We start from the raw sequence: 22,591 nt of genomic DNA, 5'->3' as shown, positions 1-22,591 counted from the left end.
TAGTGATAAAGTATGGTTACACAATAGAAATAATACAAGTAAAAATTATAATGATGAGAATAAAATTATTTTTTAGAAGTGATATTTATAATATTTTTGTTGCCTTGCATGCCTCCTACCATGACAACAGCAATCTCAGCTTTTTTTTTTCTCATCTGTGTTCTTGGTATCTTGATGACGACAAGGACAATGAGTTGTTGCAACAACGGATAATGAAAATGTGAATCATGAAACAAGCCGGACTTGCCACTGTTTTTAGAAGAGAAGGAGGATGAAGAAAAAATTGAGTATCCATCAAAAGTTATTGAAGATCTAAAACCATTGAAGATTTAAGAGAAGAAGATGGAAAACAAGGATCACATTCTTCAAATTCAGTGTCTTGAATGATCAAACCATGCTTGCAATTGGTGAAATTATAACTTTAAATTAATATACCTAAATCTTTTTGTTTGTTTGTCACATTTATATATTGCAACTGTGAGTGAAGAATCTCCAGTTAAAGATTCAGCTCAATAAGATTTTACCATAATAAAAACAAGTTTTTGTTAAAAAAAGGTGCAAAATCACTACTAATACATTAACAGGAGGGAAAAAAAGTACATTATTTTTGTCAAAGTTAAAACTTAACTCTGTCAATATCTAAACATAAAAAAATATAAACTTGAGTACAGATATCTTAGCTTCATATTATGGTATGCCAGATTCAAAAGATTCGTTGGTCTGAAGCAGCTAGATATCGTTTAACTCATTAATGATATCGCGTAAACTGTAATACGAGAAATTAATATCAGTTAATTATGAGTTATGATAAAAAAAAATTGAAAGTCAAAGAAACAAGTCCATCAGAGACCCTGCACTCTGTGATTCATGCTTTTGCAATAGAACCATTAAACGATCTTTATCTTGGTCCTGTAGCTGATTTTTGTACCTGAAAAAAAGAAATATCAAATAAATGCATCACTAATGAATGATAATTACAACTTGGAATAGAAAAGAGTGAATCAGTTACCTGTGCACAAATGCAAGAAGTGTTCGGTGCCATAACACAGGAAGTTGTCTAGTTTCAGTGAGAAATTTCATAAAGTGATCCATTAATGCATTAACAGCGGGATCAGGATTAGGATCAGGCAGATCAGGTTCTTTCTCCAACAAAATCTTTATGAAATAGCTGCAGTTTCCCATCAAATATAACATTTTAACAAATTGTATTTTAAGCTATGCCACCTCTTTTGAGTATGTATGTACATTCATAGTAGACAATTATTAATTGTTGTAATAATTAATGAATTTTAAATAAGACAAATTCTGGCTGTTTTTTTTGTTTTTATAGCATTACCGTTATAATATATATTGTCACCTTCTCAGCTTTGTACATATGATACTTTAATAAACAAAAAAAAAAAAGAAGAAATACCTTATAGTGCCAGAATGTTCCATGCTTGCCAGTTTCGATAACGCAGAGCTGTAAACAAATTGACAAGTTTGAGTAAATCTAATATTGTCATTAATACATTTATTCAGCTATTTTAAGTATACACTAAAATCAGCTACTAATATAAAATACATATTGTAATACAAAATACAAATAAAACAATATATATATTTATATAAGTTACATTTTAACTGATTTTAGTATATACATAATAATTTTTATATTTATATTCAAAGAGTACCTCAACTAACATACCTGTGAACAAGTGGAGGAATAAAAATCCCCTCTAAAATGGACCCAACATATACAGCTTCTCTGACGGTGCAAGTCCCTGACTGTGCATATCACAAGTATAAATTGTTTAGAGCACAAACAATGGCTTGTTTGTTTAGTCCTTCTAATTTCTTAATATATATATATATATATATATAATGGGCTACGGCAATGTACTGGTTACTTTAGATATATTTGACTTTTTTTATTTTAATTAAATAATAATCTCTATGATAAAACCATATAGTTATTACTTCTGCCGTAGTTACTGAAGCATTCATCTATCAAATTATATATGATGAAGAATCATACGGCATTAAGATAAGCATTAATTGAATCAGTTATAAAGAAAGATGTATCAAACTTGGCTTGGGGTCTTAAATTTCAACTTATTATTACTAGAAAGACAGGTGGTGCACGTAATATAAAGCGGCATTTTTCATGACCATAGAGAACTTTCTGTGGGAGCAGCTCGTTAATGAAAAAGGGCCCATTATTGTTTTCTTTTTCCTTCTTCATCAACATATATTTTAGGCAACTACTCCCATGAAGATGGCAAAAACATCTTCTCATGATGATCCTTGTTCAAAAAGTGTAACTTATTTATTTAGCAACATTTTAAATAAAAGTAACACTTTTACTTCAAATCAAATCAAGCCCTACAATCTATCATCCAATGGTCAAAATGATGTATCTTCACATGATGATAATCATTAAATCTTCATTGGAGTAGCCACCTATATTTTATATATATATATAAAAGATGTACTTGTCATTTAAGAAATTGATTATTTTTATGAAAACATCTATAATATTCTAAACCCTTAGATAATTAGTGTGTATTTGGATTGCTGTTTATAAATAGAGATATGTATAAAATTAATTTTGATTAAAAGTGAGTTATTATTAATGTGGTTTATATTTGGTAATTTTTATTTAAAATAGATTATAGTAAACTAAATATTGTTTAGATTATGTTATTCAAAATCACTTTTAGATCAAAAAAATTACAGAAGAATTTAAAATTTTTATAATTTTATTTTAAATATTTAAATAAATTCTTAATATTTTTTTAGTACTCTCAATATTCTTTAGTGCTCTAATAGAATTAATAAAATCATAATACAAAGTAAAAAAATATTCCATACAAAAAAGAAATAACAATAACAGTAAAACAATTCATAAAAACAAAAAAAACAGAAGTTTTATAAAAAAAACAATAATATGCATAAGAGAGTATTAGAAAAAAATATTATAAAAAAATAATGAAAGACATAAACTGGTATATAGAACATAAATTTCAATCCAACCTAAAAAGTTAAATAGAAAAGCTAGAATTTATAATTTTTGGTAAACGTGAGTTGAAGATATAAATCACATCTGTGTTTAGAGGATAAAAACGTTCCCAAACATAAAGATAAAGCGTTCAAGGAACTCAAACGCGCTTCCCTCTTCTCCAACATAAATCTAAACGCACCCTTAACATGTTCAGCTGAATTTATTTGACTGAATTATCTAACGATTTATAAAGTAGTCACCATTTAAGAATTAATTGAAATCACCTGAAAAATAGAACCTAATAAATAAACATGAACAAATATGGATCAATCACAGTTTTATAATCACAACTGTTCTCTTGGATTATCATTCACAAGGTAATTATATGATTGGATGCACGTGTAAAAAAAACTTGACAATGCATGAAAATTAAATTCTATATATACCTCACAGAGTGGAAACACAATTCCATCGAAGAATGCTTGAGGTACGAGTGATGCCCTTCCGAGTGATTGAAATAAAAGATAATGCAATTCTTGATATTTGCTGATATAATCTCTCACTCTTGGAAGCAACACAAGCTTGTAGAAACTTTGTGCCTTTGTAGTGAACGATAAAATTCTTGTGGTTTCATATACAGCATTTAGTGACCAGTTCTGAGGTTGATTTTCTGTAAAGTACATGAACAAGAACAAGAACAAAAATCAAATCTCCAAAGCAAAAGAAAACAAAGAAAAAAGATAAGTGAATGCAGCTTAATACTACCCCAAGCCATTGTAGTCTTGTTTCCTCACCACTCTAATCACTCAATTTCCATAGAAATAAACCCAGAATACTCAATTTTTAGTTAATTTTGTAAAGAATTTTTGAGAATTTATTTTTAATTATATTAAAATCCAATCTAATCCAATTCAAAATTCAATTAGATCACAATGTTTGATTTAAATTTAAATTTTAAAATTGATTTTATCTCATCTAACTAACGTAACAAACTATTATAAAGTTAGGATAAACAATATTGGAAACTTATTTTTTTCGATTTAAACGTATCAGCAAATCAAATAAATTAATTTAAATTTAATTTTTAAAACTGATTTTATCTCGTGCAAAACAAAACAAAATCAATCTTTCATCCTTTTTTTTATTATGGATTCGGAATCTTTTTGTATTCTAACGAGAACTACCGTCTAAGAATAATAATTAGGTGAGATGGGCCTAACCCATCAAATGATACCAAAAATTCAAGAAAGCCCAAAATACTTTATGAATTTGGACAAAAACTCTGGTATGGCCCAATATGATAGTTAGGATATAGATCATGCTCATGGTCCGGTCCAACCGAAAACACAACACTTGGACCCAGTCAATTTGAGTCAAATTTAGCTCGGTTTTATTTGAACACAAATATGCTTAGTCTAATAAGATGAGAAAAATAAAGCATGCAAAAATCATGGTCTAAACTCTAGAGCAAAATAATAATCATGGATTTAAAATGAAAGAGATAAATATTAAGAAGTTTCTAGGATATAGGATAAGCTATCATACACCACATAACAGCACCAAGCCACCAACCCAGAACCTGGCTAAACACACTCAATGAACGCGTTGAAAAAATGACATAAAAAAATATAAATAAATTTACGCGAAATCATGACAGACCAATGGAATATCTCCACGTGTCCCCACTTGACAAAAAATCAAGCACAGCATCGTATCTTTATCATGACCAACCCCGTTTTCATCTACCACAAAGCGAGAATCGGTGTCTAAACTCTGAACCCTAAAAAAAGAGACCAACAAAAACTCCCAACTTTAAAACCGAATCTCTCCGAAACCCGTTTTCTTCTTTCACTCCCCTTTAGTTTTTCTCTCCAGGTAACGTCTTTTGCTTTTGCTTCTTCATTTCATGCTAAAAAGGGATTTTTCTGTTTTTAAAACTGGAGATATCATTTTTGGGACCATGACTGGAATTAGGGTTGTTAATTTTTCTTTTTATTTTTGAATTGATGTTATAATTGGTGATTTTCTTTAGTTTGGTTGGTTGATTGCTCCTAGATCTGAAAGGATTTGATAAGATTTATGTAGTTTGACTTTTTTTGTGGTTGGTAAATTTTGTTTTTGATTATATTTTTTGGGAATTTCATAGTTCTGTTGATGATTTTTGCTGTTGTTCTCTGGATCTTTGTAGTTTTTAGGTTTGGATCTGAACTGGGTTATGGGAAATTTAAAGGTTTTCAAGGAGGAACAGTTTTGATGGAAATTTTTGGGGGTTTTTACTTATAAATTAAAAAAAAAAAATCTATTTTAATTTTTAAGGTTCTTTGTTCTGAGTCAGCCTGCTTTGTTGGTTAGTAATTTGTGATTTTCCTTGTATGTTTGGATTATTCTGTCTCTTTAATAATGGGAAACTTTGGAATTTGCCCCAATTTAATATGGTATAACTTGTTAATTCAAGTGAGTATGTTCAATGCTATCATACCTTGTTACATCAAATTTGATTTTACTGTCTCTTTTGTTGCAGTAAACCATAGAAATGAGCCGTGCACAGGATCCACACCCTAACAAATCCTTTTTCCCCTTTGGTAATCCTTTTCGGATGATATCACCTAAAGGATCTCGCCTGTCTCCACAACAACTGACAATATTACACGAGTTTGAGGCAAAGTTGGCTGAGCGGCTGAGAAAGCTCACACCCAAAAGCAAGGATGAAATCCTCAGCTTCTCTTGGATGACATCAGCTATGGCATCGATTCGTGAAACTCATAGTGATGTACTAACCCTTATAGCAGATCTCGAGCTGCCTGTGATTGACTGGGACGACAAATGGAAGGATGTGTACTTGGACATAAGTGTGAAGTTGCTTGATATTTGCAATGCATTTACCTCTGAGATCTCACGTCTGAACCAGTCTAATCTTTCAGTTAAGTGTGCGCTGCATAGTTTGGAGTCTGCATCTCCAAAGCATTTTATTCGTGCTTGTTCTTCACTTGATAGCTGGAGGCAGCTTACTAATTCTAGGAACCCCAGAATCGAGAAATGTCTTACCGTTTTGGATGATCTTGTGGGATCACTTGATCTGCCCAAGGTTAAAAATTCTGCCAAGGGTAAGGCCTTGATGCAAGCCATGTATGGAGTCAAGGTGCAGACAGTATTTGTTTGCAGCGTGTTTGCCGCAGCTTTCTCAGCCTCACCAAAGAAGTTGCTGAACTTGGATGTCGCCGACGTGTATTCCTGGGCTCCAGCATTCAGAAGTTTGCAGAGTTTTGTAAATGAGGAAATTAGAGTTAGATTTTCCAGTGGCAGATTTTCTGTGTTGAATGAGTTGGAAGCCATTGATGCCTCCGTCAAGGAATTGTACCCTATAATCCAGGGTAGTGTAGATACAGTGAAGATGGAATCATATCAACATAACGTTCACAAGTTGAGCAATGCATCAGGGAATCTTTCACAAGGACTAGATCTTCTTGCTAAGGAGGTGGATGGATTCTTCCAAGTAGTTCTAACTAGCCGTGACACTTTGTTGTCAAATCTGAGGCCAGATAAAATTGTAAATGAGAGAGTACATGGGAGTAAGGTAGATCAGCTAGTGCACTAATCATGCAGCAGACTAACTTTGGTGTATGTATAGTGTGGGGGGTTTTTTTTTTTTTTTTGTGGTTTTAGAATTGTAGTGTTTGATCAGGTTTTGTTTGGTTTGGTTAAGATTGCGCAAGTTATATTAGATTACAGTGTAGTATTATTAAGGTGAAATGTGTACCTGAGTTGTTCAGTGTAATATCAAAGCAGTTAAAATATATATTGAAAGTGTTATTTTGCCTAAGCTACTGCTTGTCTGTTACACTGTGATGTGTGTGTTTGTAGATATGTATTATGTAATAAACAATTGAACATGTAATGTAATATTAGTTACCACTTCCTACTAATTACTTTTGAGTAGTATTTTAATTTTTATAATTAGGTATTTTGCAAGGACAAGTATATTGCTTTGCCTTGCTTCTATCCTTTTTCTTTTTTACCCTCTATTTTTATGTATTCATAAATTCTTACATCTCATTTTTGAAGACTCAAGAAGTTCAGAAATAGAGAACTCTTCTTAGCAGAGTAGCAGACTGTTAAGAGTGTAAGAAGGAACTAAAAGCTGAAAGCTGGTAACAATTTCAACTATTGTGTCATGGATGCCCTCTCCTTTTACACAATTTGGATTTTGGCTCTTTAATAATGGGGTGTGCTGTTATATCTGGTTTGGATTAAATTAACATAAGGGATTAGAAAAGATAACTGCACAACTAGATCAAATGTAAATTACAGTGAAAATAAAATAAGAATCTCCTGAGGAATATTTGCACAACTTGCACGCAAGATCAACCCTAAACAATTGACCAAGACCACTTGGAAAGATCATAGAAACCCTCTCATCCGCAAGCCTATATTGACTCCATTCATTCTAAAGTCTAAACTATCAATGATTCTGTGTAGTTTTCAATTTTGGTAACCTTTTTACATGCTTGCAAGTTACAATCTCAAGTTTAGTCTCACTCCATCTTTTAAGAGAAAAAGTGATTGTTTATAAATTTAAGATTCTATGTTTTATCAATAAGTAAGCATATTATTGGACTAATTCTATTGCTGCATTTACAGATGAAACTTCAGTAACACTGTTTTTCTTTATTCAATTAAAAGCTTGCTTGAGATAAAAGGAGTAATAAACAAATTAAACAAACAGTATCAACTTGTGAAGCAACATGATATTCATTAACCTTTTGATCTTATCACATAAGATAAGAAATATAAGAAACAAACCTGAAGGCCATAATGAAGAAATCACAGACAACACACCATAAAACCAATGTTCATGAGAAAGACAAGTCTTAAAAAAAAAAACAGTTTAAAAAAAAAAGTTTGATTACTGAATCACGGGTTCAGACAAGTGTGTCCACTTCAAGAGGCTCCAACATTGTTGATATATATACATGTTAATAATTACAAATTGTGGAGACATTATCAATAATTTTTTGTGATGAAACTAAAAAATATGTGTTAAATGAAATTCCAATTATTTTATTAACAAATTCTATAATATCTTTTAATATTTATATATAGATTAGTTAAACTAATTTTCCTTGAAATTAAAAGATATAGTACATAACATTATTTTACTCACAAAAAATTAAATTTGTTTACAGTATTTAAGTTATATATAGCACTAATTATTTATAGAAAATAATTAAAAGATATAGTACATAACATTAATATCCTTTATAGAAATCACATGACAAAATATTAAAATGTATGTATTATATCCACATTCTAAGACATTATTTAGACATGGAAAAAATACTAAAATAATGTCTAAGATATTTTTATAAAAAAATTCTAGATAAAAAAAATAATTAGAAAAAATACTAAGACATGAGTTAGGATTTGAGAAAAAATAATTATTTCACCAAAAATAATTTAGACAAGTTTGACTAGTCTTGTTTCTCTTTCCTCTGTTGTCGCCAAAATCCTCAAAGTTACCTCCTTTCTTGCTCTGAACCCCCTTTTCTATATTGGGTCTCTTCCCATTTCTCCATTTTTGGTTTTGGTCTCTGAATTTTGAAGATCTCATAGTGATAGTCATAGAGAGATGTCTGTTGATTCAGCTGAGCATAGCATACGAGGTGTAGCCACTCATGGTGGACGCTATGTTCAGTACAACATCTATGGCAACCTCTTTGAGGTTTCTACAAAGTATGTCCCTCCTATTCGCCCTGTTGGAAGAGGTGCTTATGGAATTGTTTGGTGAGTAAGCAAAAGAAACCATAAAAAAGAGCTCTTTTTTCTTTCTTTTTTAAGTTCAATTCATTGTTTTACTTCTGTTTTTGTATTATTTTGTGAAAGGGGTAGTTCTTATATTTGAAGTGTGTTTTTAACTTGCATCTTCTGATTTTGGAACACCTTAGCTTTTAATGCTAATCAAACCTTTTGTAGGTTAGTTGATTTAGATTTAGGAATGCAAGTTAACTGTTATTTGTTAGTGAGTGGGTGGTTGATTGTTTTATTTCCTGGATTTCTTGTCATTTTAGTGTTTAGTGAAGTTGATGTTAGGCATGAAATCCATGAATGAGAATATCTGTTTGTTGATTTTTAGAGATTTGAATTTTTAAAAAAGGAAGACAATAAATTTGGTTATTTTGGTGTGCTGATGATCATTTTTGTGGCCATGAATGTGCCAGGTTATGACTTTTGACTGAGAATCCTGAACTAGATCATTATGTGGGTTGTTAAAATGAGATGATTGTTACTCTAAAATCTGTTTCTGATTTTCAGTTTGATTTTTCTCTTAGATAATCTTGTTATATGGTTGGTGCCATCAAAGTGATGTAATCATAGCTAATATTATCCATTTTTTTTGTGGCTTCGAATTTCCTTTTCTGCGAATCTGCCCGAATGGAAGTTGAAAATGAGGGAGGAACATTCTCTGGTACCTCTGAGTTTGTATGCATAGGTGCTGCTGAATGCTGATATGTTGTGCATGGTTTCTTATAGTTTGATGTTTGGATAGTTAGTGTTACAAACAATTTGAGGAACATTTTTGTTTTTAATTGCCTTGAAGTGCTGCTGTAAATGCCGAGACACGTGAGGAAGTTGCCATTAAGAAGGTTGGCAATGCATTTGACAACAGAATAGATGCCAAAAGGACCTTAAGAGAAATTAAGCTTCTTCGGCACATGGATCATGAAAATGTAATTTGTTATGCTTTTTTCCCTCTTGGCTTTGATTTTAAAATCTTCATTGGTGTTCAATTTGCAAAATAGACTGCTTCACTTATCAGTTGTTTTCTGCATTGAAGGTGATGTCCATTAAAGATATTATTCGACCTCCACAGAAGGAGAACTTCAATGATGTTTACATTGTTTCTGAGTTAATGGACACAGATCTACATCAAATAATACGTTCCAATCAACCATTGACTGATGATCATTGTCGGGTCAGCACTCTAAATGTTTATTTGGCATCTAATTTTTAATGAATTCCTAGTTCAGGTGCTCCTAGTTGAATTGAATGACCTTTTCTTTCAATTAATGTCTTGAGTAGTTTATTACTCTTCGGTTGACTTGCCTGATTAGTTGATTACTAACTTATGAAATATGAATTACTTATATTTTTTTTACCATCTTATAGCTTGTTTATTGGTCTTTTTTTCTTGTACAGGAATCCATTGTTATTACAAACTTGAAACTTTCAATCTATAGAAACATTATGCTTTGGTTTTCATCAGTTATTACTTATTAGGCTCCTATCTTGAGTCTGTCTTTTGAATGATAACAACAAACAAGCGTATATGGTAATTGTCATTCGTGAGTGTATATAGCCACATGTATTTATTATTTAAAATGTGCTCTGAAAATCTATGGAGATCCTTGGAGGACATATAATATAATAGGTACTGTGTGTCATACATCACCTATTACAGTATTACAGTGAATTGCTCTATCCCATATGTTATGGTATGAGCTCTATAGCATATTAGACTTAATATTTAAGGCTATTTATACAATTTTTGTTTGCAGTATTTTCTATATCAGTTGTTACGAGGGCTCAAATATGTACATTCGGCGAATGTTTTGCACCGTGATCTAAAGCCTAGTAACTTGCTACTGAATGCCAATTGTGACCTTAAGATTGCAGACTTTGGTCTTGCTAGAACTACCTCCGAAACTGATTTTATGACCGAGTATGTGGTTACTCGATGGTATCGAGCTCCGGAGTTGCTTCTTAACTGTTCTGAATATACAGCAGCCATTGATATATGGTCGGTTGGTTGCATACTCGGTGAAATCATGACAAGGCAGCCCCTCTTTCCAGGGAGAGATTATGTTCATCAGCTGAGACTGATCACAGAGGTATTAACTAGATGTCTTGAATGAAACCTTTTACTGCTAACTCTTGAATTGTTAACACAATCTTTTGAGACTGATTATATTTGTGTTTGAATTTCTTGTTCTTGTTTTTTCATTTTAGATTTTACCTTTGGATCATGTGTAATTTAGAGTTCTGATTCTATAACTTGAAATGATTGTCAATTTATGTGTCAATATCTACTCGGACGGCATCACTGCCTTAATCTTTTGATCATTTTTCAGACCTTCTCATGTTGATTTAAAATTAGCTCAATTTTGACAAAGTTTCTGTTGCTTTCTTAAAGCTGGTAGGTTCACCTGACGATGCCAGCCTCGGATTTCTTCAAAGTGATAATGCTCGTAGATATGTAAAACAGCTTCCACAATGTCCAAAGCAAAATTTTTCTGCTAAATTTCCCAACATTTCTGCTGGTGCCATTGATTTGCTAGAAAAGATGCTCATCTTTGATCCAAGCAAGCGCATTACAGGTAAAAGAACATGCAAATAATTGTGAATTCATTAATGTTCAAAATGATTTTTAGGCTTTTGTATATGACAGGATTTCATTGTCTGTATTTTTATTGATGTTACTAGTTACTTTTTATACTTTACAGTTGATGAAGCTTTGTGCCATCCTTACATGGCACCACTCCATGATATTAATGAGGAACCCGTTTGTCTAAGACCGTTCAGTTTCGACTTTGAGCAACCGTCATTCACTGAAGAAGACATCAAGGAACTCATCTGGAGAGAATCTTTGAAGTTCAATCCTGATCCACCAATTTACTGAAAGCTTGCATTAACTGTTGTATATGCATAGTGACTGAAATACTTGATGACTCCTTTAAGAGCTATGATATGAGACTACTTGAAAAGTTGAAGATCTCTACATGATTTGAAACATATTGGAGATACTAAGATTCATTGTGAGATACTATGTGGAAAGGATCAAAAGATGCCCAAGATTACTAGAAGGTTTAGCATAGACTTAGGGACCATACTTTGATTTACTGAACTGTTACTGCTAGATGAGGAGAATATACACAAGATCCTTTAAGCTTTGGTTACAGAAACTGATAATAATATCTAACTGTATGTCATAAAGTGTAAGGGTTTGTTACTTTGTTATTGTCCAAAATATTTGAAAGAAAATAAAAATAAATATTGTTGCTTAAGGAAAAGAAGTCTGTAGAAAAGTTTTTATTGATGTTAGCAAGGTAATTAAACTCAAAAGTTTACCTAAACTCGTAAATTTGTATGCTTCGTGAGGACTTAACCTTGTAAAGCTACGAGTTTACGAGTTAATTCGAGAGTTTTGATAACTTTGAATGTTAGCATTGAACATAAATAAAGTTGAAGAGGGGAAAAACAAAGTTAAAGAAACTCTATAAATAACATAGTTTAACAGAGTTCATTTCACAACTTGAGGAATAGTATCTGGATAATCTAGGAAGGACTAGAGATATATAAATAATAACTAGGTAGCATGTTTCATGTGTTATGCTTATGCATGTTTCATGGTGTAACTACATTTCTTGAGTTCCACCATATCAATAGGTAAATTCTCAGGTGGAAAATCACAAGCTGTGATCTTCTTTGGACCCTGATCAGGTAACAAATCACATGGTTGAGGAGTCACACCACTAGTAACCCCTTGAATATCAGTGCAAGTCCATGGCTGCTTCTTATGCTTTGCAGCCAAACCAATTGTGACATTGGCCATGCAAATTCCAGTAAAAGGGTCTTTAGATATCCCTTCCAATCTTGCAGCCATGCTTACATTCTCAGCAACAACATCTCTATAGTTGATACCTTTGATCTCAGGCAACGCATTCGGATCATAGTGGCTATCAGCATGGGAGCCATAGTTACCAGTCATCCAGAATGCCCATTTCATTGTGTGAAGGTACATTCTTTTGACATAAATGTCCTTAACATACCCTCCTCTCCCTACAGCCGTCTTGATCCTGACACCGGATTCTGTGTTGATCGCCGTGATGTCTTCGGCTCTAACGTCTTCGATTCCGCCGGACATTTCACTTCCCAAGGCAATGGTAGCACTGTATGGTGAAATGCAAGTGAGTCTTCTAATTGCAAGTTGTTTTGTTGGCATACCAAACTTTATGCCATATTCATCCCAGCCACTCTTCACTGCTACACAATCATCTCCAGAAACTATGTAGCAATCTTCAATTCTGGTGTTTGTGCAAGAATCTAAGAACAGGAAAAAAAATCAACAAAAGGAAAGAGAAAAATTTATTAATCTATATTCTATATGATTTGTTTAGGTACTCTTAGTTTGTTTCTGTTAACTGTTAATGCAACTAACCTGTCTAGTACACATCAACATTTAACATAGGCATATTAATGGAAAGGATTAAAACTATATGTTCAAATTTTACAGAAAATACTTATTTCAATTTTCTTAGTCCAATAATGTTAATGTTCATCTATATGCTTACCTGGGTTAATTCCATCAGTGTTTGGAGATGTGACAGGAGCATTGATGGTGATGCCTTTAATAATAATGTTGCTGTATAGTGTTGGAAACTTTATTGTTAGTTTTGAAATTAGAAAGAATCAATAGTAGTTGTTATTATGATGGTGTCACAAAAGTCAAAAACTCAAATGTGATTTTGAAATGCTTTTAAGACTTTAATTTGAATAATGTGAGCATATATATGAACTAATAACTATATGACAAGGATAGGATTATTATTATTATGATTGTTACCTGCTATAAGTTGGATGAACATGCCATGATGGTGAATTTAGGAGTGTTAGATTTGAGATTTGAATATTGTCTGAGAACATTAATTCAATTAAGTAAGGGCGAGTGTATTTCAATTTTTTCTTGTGAAATTGTTGCCACCAAAATGCACCTTGACCATCTATGGTGCCATTGTCTCCTGTTACCACCACAAGTGTTCATAATCATTTCATTTGTAAGATTAGTCACTATCATGATAAAATTATTTAATTAAGTAAATTTCAAAGGATTTATATATTTTTCATATGCTATCAATATAAAAAAGTCTTACATGAATATATAACCATGTATTGTTAAATAAAGAAAAGTGTTTGATTCAACTAATTATTCACTATTTTAAAAGTCTAACAAATTCAAACATCTAATTGGATAATCATATAGTTTTTTTTTTTCTTAAAATTTGATCGGTGTATAAATAAATAAGAGTAAAGTGACAAATAAACTCCTCAAGATTTATACTTCGGATAGATTAATCTCTAAAAAAAAATATCAATAAAGTCTTTCAGAATAGTAGATGTGACATACTACCTTCAAATTAACCCCTATGATTAGAATAGATCTTAATTTGAACTAAGTTGTTCATGTTTGTTATCCTAAAAGACTTTACTAATACTTTTTTTTTTGAAGGACTAATCTGTCTAAAAGTTAAATCTTCAAGAATTTATTTGTCACTTTACTCAATAAATAATTAAACTCAATTTTAAATAATACATAAAAGTTGATATGACTAATTTATCACATAACCAAAAGAAAAAAAATGCAGTATATGTATGTATCCAACAAATTAGTTTTTTTTTTTAATAATTGAAAATAAAAAATTAGGAACTTAGAAGCAACATGTAGCACATCAAATTAATTAAGATATTTCAGTCTCATTGCATTGTTAATGACATTGTTAACCATTTATCATATCAAAAACTAACAGCCATGTTCTTCAAATAGCTAACCAGTTATTTGAATATGAGAGTAGGTTACCTAAGAGAGACAATATTGACTTTAAATATAAGCTAGATACCTAATCAAAAGTACTTGACTAAAATGAACAAGTATAAAATGTAATTGAAAAACTAAAAAAGGCTAATAAATATATAATATATAGTCAATCAGATGTAAGTGAACTGTGGAAATTAAAGTAGAATTCAAACATTTTGAAGAATAGAACATGTGTTAGATGAAACTTTTCACCAGCTCTTAACTAATAGTTTGATTATTATTGTTTTTCTCTATACAACTTTTCTTTTTTTCATACCTGTGATAATGACATCAGTGAGGTTTGTTCCAAATATGAGGCTGGTGTATCTTCCAGCTGCAGCATCTCTTCCTCTTCCATAAGATGGTAGTGGTTTGATCACAGGCCACTCATTCATATCCTAACTCAATATATTGATAGAAATCAAAATTCCATTAAGTAAATTATTAATTATACGAATTTAATTTTGATGCACTGTGAATCTAAAGTAATTCTGCACGTGAACACGCCACATCATCAAAAATACTTACTATTTTCATTGACCGCGTGAATAGTCATTCAAAAGAATAGATATGATTGCACGACTATATAAAACATTTTACACGTGCATCAAAATTAAACACAAACTATATTCACATATAAAAATAATTTAAATGGCAAAGTTTCTCATGGTTATATATATTGGTTGGAGATATATCTGTGACAATTAATAAACTCCATCTTCAATTTGTCTCTAACAACAAAAGGTACTAATATATGAAGATTAATTTTTTTTATAATGTTAATAATGTCCAAACAATGATGTTAGATTTTTTTTGTCTTCAATTGGAAACAATAAGCTATGTATTGTTTATATAGGTCTTAAGAGAGTATATTAATTCAGCATAAAAAAATATTTAAATTTAAAAAAAAAATCATATTATACAGGAAAAGAAGAAAAGAGCAGAAAACTATGATAACCAATATCATCTCTTTCAAATAAATAATACCCACATCTTTATTAATTTATTTTGTTAGGTCTAATCTTAATAATCAATATTATATCTTTAATTTTTAGTATTTTTTTTATCCTAAAATCCAAAATAAAATGCCAAAATGTGTCAGAACACACAAGTAGTCACAACCTGAACAATTCCCACTATGAACAAAAAGACAAAAATGTGTGTTAGAAGTTAGGAGCTAGGACCATACCATGTCATTATAATAAAACTGTTTTGGAAGAAAAAAAATCGACTTAAAAAACTTAAATTTATTTTATTTAATATTTATTTATTATAATGTACATTAAATAAAATTAAAAATAATAAATTTTGACTAATATTTTTTATTATTAAATATTTTCGTTTGGCTCATAAAATTCATTTACTATTGTAACATTTGTAAACAATAATTAAATATCTAGCCATCTTAGCTCAGCGGTAGAGCGCGTGGCTTTTAACCACGTGGTCGTGGGTTCGATCCCCACTGACGGCGTTTTGTTCTACCGAACTATAGCTAGTGTTTCAGTTGTTTGTATGTTGTTTTCATGAATTAATTAACAACATTACTTATACTTAATGACACTCAAGAAATTCTAGACATGTTAATCTTTTCCTTAATGAATTCAGCTTACTATTCTGTTTTAAAATAACTATTAATTTAGATAATAACGTAATACATTGTAAATTAAAATAATCTAAACGATGCATAATCTAAAATATATTAATTATTTAATGTACTGTTTTGTTCAAATTGATAATTAATTTAAAATAAATGGAATAATAATGTTTGTTTTCTACCATGCAAGTAATCAAAGTTTAGAGTATTAGTTACTTCCTAATTTATTCCATTTCTTAATAAGACATAGTGGTGGTTACATTGTTTTGTTTCATGTCAGAGTTGGAAAATAGTGCTTGCCATGTTTTTCAAAAGGGATTGTAGAAAGAAATGGCAGATGAGGCCAACTAAGTGGAACAAAAGCATTAAGGAATAAGTTTTTTTTTGCATAAAGCAGGCTTTGATATAAATTGTTTATGCTTGAGATCATATATAAGCTAAGGAACTTAGTATCTTTGTTTATTAGTCATTAAAAATGAAAATAAACAGAGAAGCCAGAAAATAAATGATGATCAATCAAGCCTTAATCTCATAAAAAAAAAGTGTGGTTATTTACTTATTTAGTTTTCAAAGAATGATTATGACATGGATCAGCTCTAATACAATAATTGCTGGAATATAATTTAAGAAAAATATAAAAATTTATTATTTTTTATCATAAGTTTATTAACTAAAAGTAATACCTCTTGAATATTTCTCATAATTTAATCCCACATACTTCAATTTAGATTAAACAAATAACATATATTTGAAAAGAGTAAAAATTTATAGATTCATTATCTTAATACTTTTCATTATGACATCTATCTAAAATGTTTGAGAAAATGACAAATAGGTCACTGACTTTTTGTTCCTGACCATTGAAAAATACTTTTAACTCTCTGACCTTCACAAAACTTGGACGGATCAGTCCCTCCATCCAAATGCCTCCATCAGGGATTGATTCGTCCAAATGCCTCCGTCAGGGACTGATCCGTCAAAGTTTTGTGAAGGTCAAAGATTTAAAAGTATTTTTCAGTGATCAAGGACGAAAATATCCGCAGGACAAGAGGTCAGGAACCTATTTGTCATTTTCTCATTTTTTAAACTTCATTTAATAATTGGTGTTAAAGATATAATATTCATACGCTTTTTCTATTTTTTGGAAAGAGTAGCTATCACCTTCTATAATCTAAAAGTTTAAAATTCAATCTTTATTCATTCTTAAAAAAAAAAAATTCAGCTTACAACGAATAAAGACAAAAGAAAAAGCTTATGCAAAAATTCAAGTAAAACAAAAAATAAGGTACCTGAGAAGCAAGAAGAACAGCATGTTGATGCAAATACAAAGTGAAGTGACTAATGAGATTGAAGCTTCCAGTGAGCCATTTGCCAGCAGGAACATAGAGCTGAGCACCACCTTTTGATTCATACTGACTCAGATTTCTAATTGCATTTTCAAATGCCTTTGTGTTTGATGTTTTTCCATCTCCAACTCCTCCATAATCAACCAATGATGCACTGTGTGCTCTGCAGTTTATAGCATTGTACTCAAATGAATTGCTTCTAGAACCACTCTTTGATCTTCTGCTCTCACTTTTCTTTGAATTCAGCAACACAATCACCACAATCAAACCACAAACTAGTCTCATACCCTGCAAAATCAAACATGTAATAAAATAAAAATATATAGTAAAGTTTAATAAAAAAAATTGCATAAAAAGAGGGTCTTATTACTTCTATCCTCATGTTATTATCTTTCAAGAGGAGATTCTTCAAGTAGTAAGAGAAAAATAAAAGGCACTTTAATATTTGTTTTTTGAATTTTGAGGTGTGTGTGTGAATGAATGAGTGAAGCTATATGTCAAGTATTTATAGGAGGGAAGGTTTAATAATTTATTAGCTATGGCTAAGAGCAGGTTCATGAATTTAAATTTTAAAAGGAGCACTTTTTAGAAATTGTGTAGAAGCATAACCAACCAAATAAAATTATTGTTTGTTTAACCTCTCTAATTAGTCTTATAAGAATATTATTTTTTTTTAAGTGTATATTGGATATGTAAAATTTTGAACTTTTAATACATTAAATAAAATAAAATTTAAATAACAAAAACTAATAAATAAATTGGTAAGTATACATCTTGATTGTAACCTACATTTCACATCACAAGTTAGTGTCATTCTTAACTCTTAGAAACATATATGTCTAAGAATGCATTGTTTTAGTTATAATTAAGTAGGTGACATGCTCTAATCTAATCATGTAATAATAGAAAGTTTGTTAATTTGTTGTGTACAAGTCTTAAATCTTATATTAATAGCTTCAACTTAGAGTGGATGTGTATTTTTTTTCCCTTTTGCTTTGAAGGTATTTTCATAAGCAGAACATGTTGAAGAAAAGGAATCTTTTACTTTTGGTTAATTTATTTATTGTAATATGTATGTTTACTAGAATTGTATTTTTAAATAAAAATACATGCATATTATATAATATATTATAATTTATATATGTATCTATATTATTATTATTGGCTAGTGTTTTTTTTTTAACAATTGATAATTTTTTTTAATTAAAAAATAGGAGTGTGAATTATATTAGCCCACTTTACTTTTTATCTTTGTCCTTGAGTTGGGCAGACATAATAATGTAATTTGCACATGAAAGCATAAAGCCATAACATAAGGTGGTTTTGGTTAACTTCCAAGTCCAACTCTTCCTAGATTTTCATATTCACATGTCCAACACTATCGACTAAAACATTTTCATATAAAAACACCTTGGGATAGCATCTATGTCCTGCTCTCTTGTCTGCTTAAATAAGTATTAGGAATTCAAATTTTGTCTTAGACATACAGTAATTTATTGGCCAACAGCAAATTACCATTAAATAAAGTTTAGATCCATAACAAATTAATTATTAACTTATCGAATTGGGGGATATTGTGAAAAAAAAAAGCATCTATGTCCAATTTTAGATGTCTACTATATTATAAATTTTAAGATAAATTACACTCACACTTCTTGATCTTATAAAAAATATATAATAATTTTCTTGAAGATTAATATATAATATTAAAAGTATTCCATAAACTCCAAAAACCATTCACATATGTCATTTTACATTTTTTTTAACAAAATAATAAATCAGTAAAATCAAATTTAAAACTATATATAATATTTTCTATAAGAAAAATATACAATATTAAAAATACTCTATAAATACTAAAAATTAAATATTATGTATTTATTTATATATATACATGTCATTTTACATATTTTTAACAAAATAATCAACAAATAAAATTAAATTTATCATAATAGAATAATTACTTGTTTTTTATAATAATACAATCAAGCTTTTTCATATGAATACCAAATATATATTTCTATAATTAGTAGCTAATTTTGTGTTTATGTACCATTAAATTGAAATAACCTTAAAATAAGTTGTGAAAATTTATTTTCAACCCCGTCAATAATTCTCTATGCATAGAGTATTAACAGACAGAGGATAATTACAATCTTCTTTTCTTCAAGTTTTCTTACGAAAAACATTTTTGTTATTTCAATTGAATTAAACAATTCTTTTTTAAGATATGCAGGAAGTGACAAGAAATGTATAAAAATTTGTTAATTACATTAACACAAAAGTTCTTTAAGTATATATATATTTTATATTATTTAGATTATACTGTTAGCTAGTGTAATATATGGGAAAGGAAAATCTTGGGAATGTCAAGTGTAATTTACGGTAGATTTTATTTTTAAAATATTAAGGTTCAGTTTGAATAAATAATTTAAACAATAAATATTTATATTAAAAAATAGTTTATAAATAAGTTAATTTTGTATTTAATTTTTTAATTTTAAAAGTGTTTATTTTAAAAAAAATATGATAAAAAATGTTATTATAAAAAATTATTTTTTAAAATTTTTTATAAATATTTAAATAACATTTTAAAAAATTGTAATTTAATTTAAAAATTATATCAGATATTAATATTATTATTATTCATAAATCAAAATTCAAATATACCTTCTTCTAGAATCTAGAGGTTGCTAAGATCCAAATATACATTTAGATATATATATATACAGTATGTATTGTTCACAATCAATCATTTTCTCAGTATATATCAAGTGGCAATAATTCTTATGAGGCTTTTATTTTAAGGTATCATTTAAAATTATTTTCCAGAGAGAAAAAAATATATTGTAAGGCACACTATTATTGTAAAAATGTTCTCTCTTTCTTTATCCCCTCTATTTATTATATTATTTAATTAATTTTCAATTAGGATGAACATATAATAAATTAAACAACTACAACAATTATATATTATATATATTGTATTTCAGAACATTTTATTACATTTTGTTGCAATAGTTATTTTTACTATTTTATAAAAATATTACAATAATTAAGTTGTTGAAACTCAAATATAACTAAAGTACAGGACAAGATAAAAAAAAAGTAAGATTATTAAATTGAAAAAGCATTAAAACAATTAAAATTAAGCATGTGAATCACTTCTTAAAATGTTCTTCATCTATGCATATCGCAGGATTCTCATAAGCTTCATCTGATAACCCAAAAATAATAATTAAAAAAAAAATCTTAAAAAGGTAAGTGTAGAACACAACAAATATTCGGTTTAATTACTCTAACGATTTCTATAATTTTTTTAATTAGGTCATTATATATATATTTTATAATTAGATATTTATACAATATCAGATTTATAATTAAATTCCTACCATGATAAAAGTGTTGGAATTAATAGAATATTCTGTTAAATTATATAAAATATTTAGTCAAGTATTAGGTATATTCGTTTTGTTTAACAGAATATTCCATTAATTTAAAATATTTTTGTTACAATAGAGATTTAATTATAAAATTTGATATGATATAAAAATTTTAAAAAATATATAAAAATTTAATTAAAAATTCAATAAAACGATAAAAATTGACAGAATAATTAAACCTAAATATTCATATGTAATAGTATAAACTAAAAAATATTTAAAATATATTATTGGCACTTACCAATACTAATTTACTCCATAATGATCATAACATCTAGTAATGCAAAACGTCAGAGTTATGGTGTGTTCTGGAAAATTTTTTCGGCATCGATCAATACACTTTTCTAATTCAGATGCAATATAATAATTAGAAGAAGTAGTAGTATAATATGGTTGAGGAATTATGTGATGAAACTCAATAATGGCAAAACAAATAATCACTACTATCATTAAAATTGGAATTATTTCATGTGATGCAGAGTTTCTAGCCATAGATGGTAGATCTCTCTCTTTTGTTCTTTCTTATTTGTTGTATTGAAGTCATAAGTTTGTGATAAAATTTTATTTATATAGCGTTAATTAAGACTTTGTTTAATATTATTACATGTAACATGATTCTAGCTAGAATTAAGATATATATTATATATTCACTTAGATTGTGTCCCATTCATGTTACTAATAGATGTAGATCAATAAATAAAACAAATTCTCATTAACTATTAAATTAGTTATTATATATTTATTTATATATGTTATTTTATATAATTTTATAACAACATCAATTATGAGAATAATTAATTTTTTTAGAATAGTTTTTCATAAATATCAAATATATATTTTTCTATATGATGACTGATTAGTAGCAATTTTGTGTTTATGTACCATTAAATTGAAATAACCTCAATATAATTACCTATTATACATGAACACTGATACGGACATAGATACGGTGAACACGATACAATATAAGATACGTAGATACATAAATTTAAAATTTTTTATAAAATATGGGGACACGGTATATATAGAAAATATAAAATATTTTTTGGATAAATTATAATGATATTTTATTATTTTATTAATATTAAAATATAAATTAATTTTTTAATTATTTTTAATGTCTTTTTTTAATTATATAAAATATTTAAAATATTTTTTGTTTTAATAATTAATAATATATACTATTTTTAAACTCATTTTAAGAATATATATTAAGAATAAAGATAAATACGCTGACACGTGATGGTATTTAGGTGTGTTCAAACCTGATTAAAAAAGAATTTTTTATTTTTTATTAAGATACGGTTGGTCACAGAAAACACGCGAGTTGGACGAGTGTCAATAAATATCGTATCCAAAATGTGTTCGACATATAAACACGACAAATAAAAAAAATGTCGGTGATTCATAGGTAATTACAATCTTCTTTACTTCTAGTTTTGTTACGGAAAAAACATTTTTGTTAATTAAGCAATTTTCTTTAAAGATATGCAGGAGGTGACAAGAAATGTATAAAAATTTGTTAATTACATTAACACAAAAGTTTCTTTAAGTATATTACTATATTATTTAAATTATACTGTTACCTAGTGTAATATA

General features: G+C 28.9%; 4 protein-coding genes and 1 non-coding gene across 6 annotated transcripts; 3 read left to right on the top strand and 2 right to left on the bottom strand.

Annotated features, from left to right (window-relative positions):
* Window positions 1-686: 686 nt before the first annotated feature.
* On the bottom strand, window positions 687-3,758 carry LOC107626571 (bystin-like). The gene is made up of 6 exons (XM_088505532.1): window positions 3,749-3,758; window positions 3,430-3,653; window positions 1,688-1,767; window positions 1,415-1,462; window positions 1,010-1,168; window positions 687-928 (listed from the first exon to the last, which is right to left on the bottom strand). The coding sequence occupies exons 1-6, from the start codon at window positions 3,756-3,758 to the stop codon at window positions 826-828; spliced, it is 624 nt and encodes a 207-aa protein (XP_088361658.1). The 3' UTR covers window positions 687-825.
* Window positions 3,759-4,504: 746 nt separating this feature from the next.
* LOC107622009 (protein BPS1, chloroplastic) lies at window positions 4,505-6,803 on the top strand. Its single transcript, XM_016323953.3, has 2 exons — window positions 4,505-4,858; window positions 5,505-6,803. The coding sequence occupies exon 2, from the start codon at window positions 5,517-5,519 to the stop codon at window positions 6,576-6,578; it is 1,062 nt and encodes a 353-aa protein (XP_016179439.1). The 5' UTR covers window positions 4,505-4,858; window positions 5,505-5,516; the 3' UTR covers window positions 6,579-6,803.
* A 1,606-nt stretch (window positions 6,804-8,409) lies between these two features.
* Window positions 8,410-12,048, top strand: LOC107621999 (mitogen-activated protein kinase homolog MMK2). 2 transcript variants are annotated; one of them, XM_016323944.3, is made up of 6 exons: window positions 8,410-8,764; window positions 9,579-9,708; window positions 9,816-9,953; window positions 10,537-10,869; window positions 11,172-11,355; window positions 11,482-12,048. In XM_016323944.3, the coding sequence occupies exons 1-6, from the start codon at window positions 8,610-8,612 to the stop codon at window positions 11,655-11,657; spliced, it is 1,116 nt and encodes a 371-aa protein (XP_016179430.1). In that variant the 5' UTR covers window positions 8,410-8,609; the 3' UTR covers window positions 11,658-12,048. The 2 variants fall into 2 exon arrangements, with proteins under 2 accessions (XP_016179430.1, XP_020970489.1); XM_021114830.2 differs by lacking the exon at window positions 8,410-8,764 and adding an exon at window positions 9,382-9,470.
* Window positions 12,049-12,241: 193 nt separating this feature from the next.
* Window positions 12,242-18,089, bottom strand: LOC107626570 (putative polygalacturonase). The gene is made up of 6 exons (XM_021114823.2): window positions 17,920-18,089; window positions 17,493-17,837; window positions 14,887-15,007; window positions 13,602-13,776; window positions 13,330-13,400; window positions 12,242-13,081 (listed from the first exon to the last, which is right to left on the bottom strand). The coding sequence occupies exons 1-6, from the start codon at window positions 17,929-17,931 to the stop codon at window positions 12,372-12,374; spliced, it is 1,434 nt and encodes a 477-aa protein (XP_020970482.1). The 5' UTR covers window positions 17,932-18,089; the 3' UTR covers window positions 12,242-12,371.
* Window positions 16,009-16,080, top strand: TRNAK-UUU (transfer RNA lysine (anticodon UUU)). Its single transcript has one exon. It is a non-coding gene; the product is annotated as a tRNA-Lys (tRNA).
* Window positions 18,090-22,591: the final 4,502 nt, after the last annotated feature.

Source organism: Arachis ipaensis, chromosome B2 (genome assembly GCF_059453495.1).
Source record: "Arachis ipaensis isolate K30076 ecotype BB chromosome B2, ASM5945349v1, whole genome shotgun sequence".
NCBI lineage: Eukaryota > Viridiplantae > Streptophyta > Magnoliopsida > Fabales > Fabaceae > Arachis > Arachis ipaensis.
The sequence above is the reverse complement of the archived record's forward strand: the minus strand, read 5'-3'. Positions and strand labels throughout refer to the sequence as shown.

Excerpts from the sequence above, each read along its gene's own strand:
- LOC107626571 (XM_088505532.1), bottom strand. Across the intron at positions 1,463-1,687 it reads ATTCCTCCACTTGTTCACAG|CTCTGCGTTATCGAAACTGG; the intron begins GTATGTTAGTTG and ends ATTTGTTTACAG. Across the intron at positions 929-1,009 it reads CTTCTTGCATTTGTGCACAG|GTACAAAAATCAGCTACAGG; the intron begins GTAACTGATTCA and ends TCTTTTTTTCAG.
- LOC107622009 (XM_016323953.3), top strand. The coding sequence starts at position 5,517 with ATGAGCCGTGCACAGGATCCACACCCTAACAAATCCTTTTTCCCCTTT.
- LOC107621999 (XM_016323944.3), top strand. The coding sequence starts at position 8,610 with ATGTCTGTTGATTCAGCTGAGCATAGCATACGAGGTGTAGCCACTCAT. Across the intron at positions 9,709-9,815 it reads GGCACATGGATCATGAAAAT|GTGATGTCCATTAAAGATAT; the intron begins GTAATTTGTTAT and ends TCTGCATTGAAG. Across the intron at positions 10,870-11,171 it reads AGCTGAGACTGATCACAGAG|CTGGTAGGTTCACCTGACGA; the intron begins GTATTAACTAGA and ends GCTTTCTTAAAG.
- LOC107626570 (XM_021114823.2), bottom strand. Across the intron at positions 13,401-13,601 it reads GTTCATCCAACTTATAGCAG|CAACATTATTATTAAAGGCA; the intron begins GTAACAATCATA and ends AACACTATACAG. Across the intron at positions 13,082-13,329 it reads CACTGATGGAATTAACCCAG|ATTCTTGCACAAACACCAGA; the intron begins GTAAGCATATAG and ends TCCTGTTCTTAG.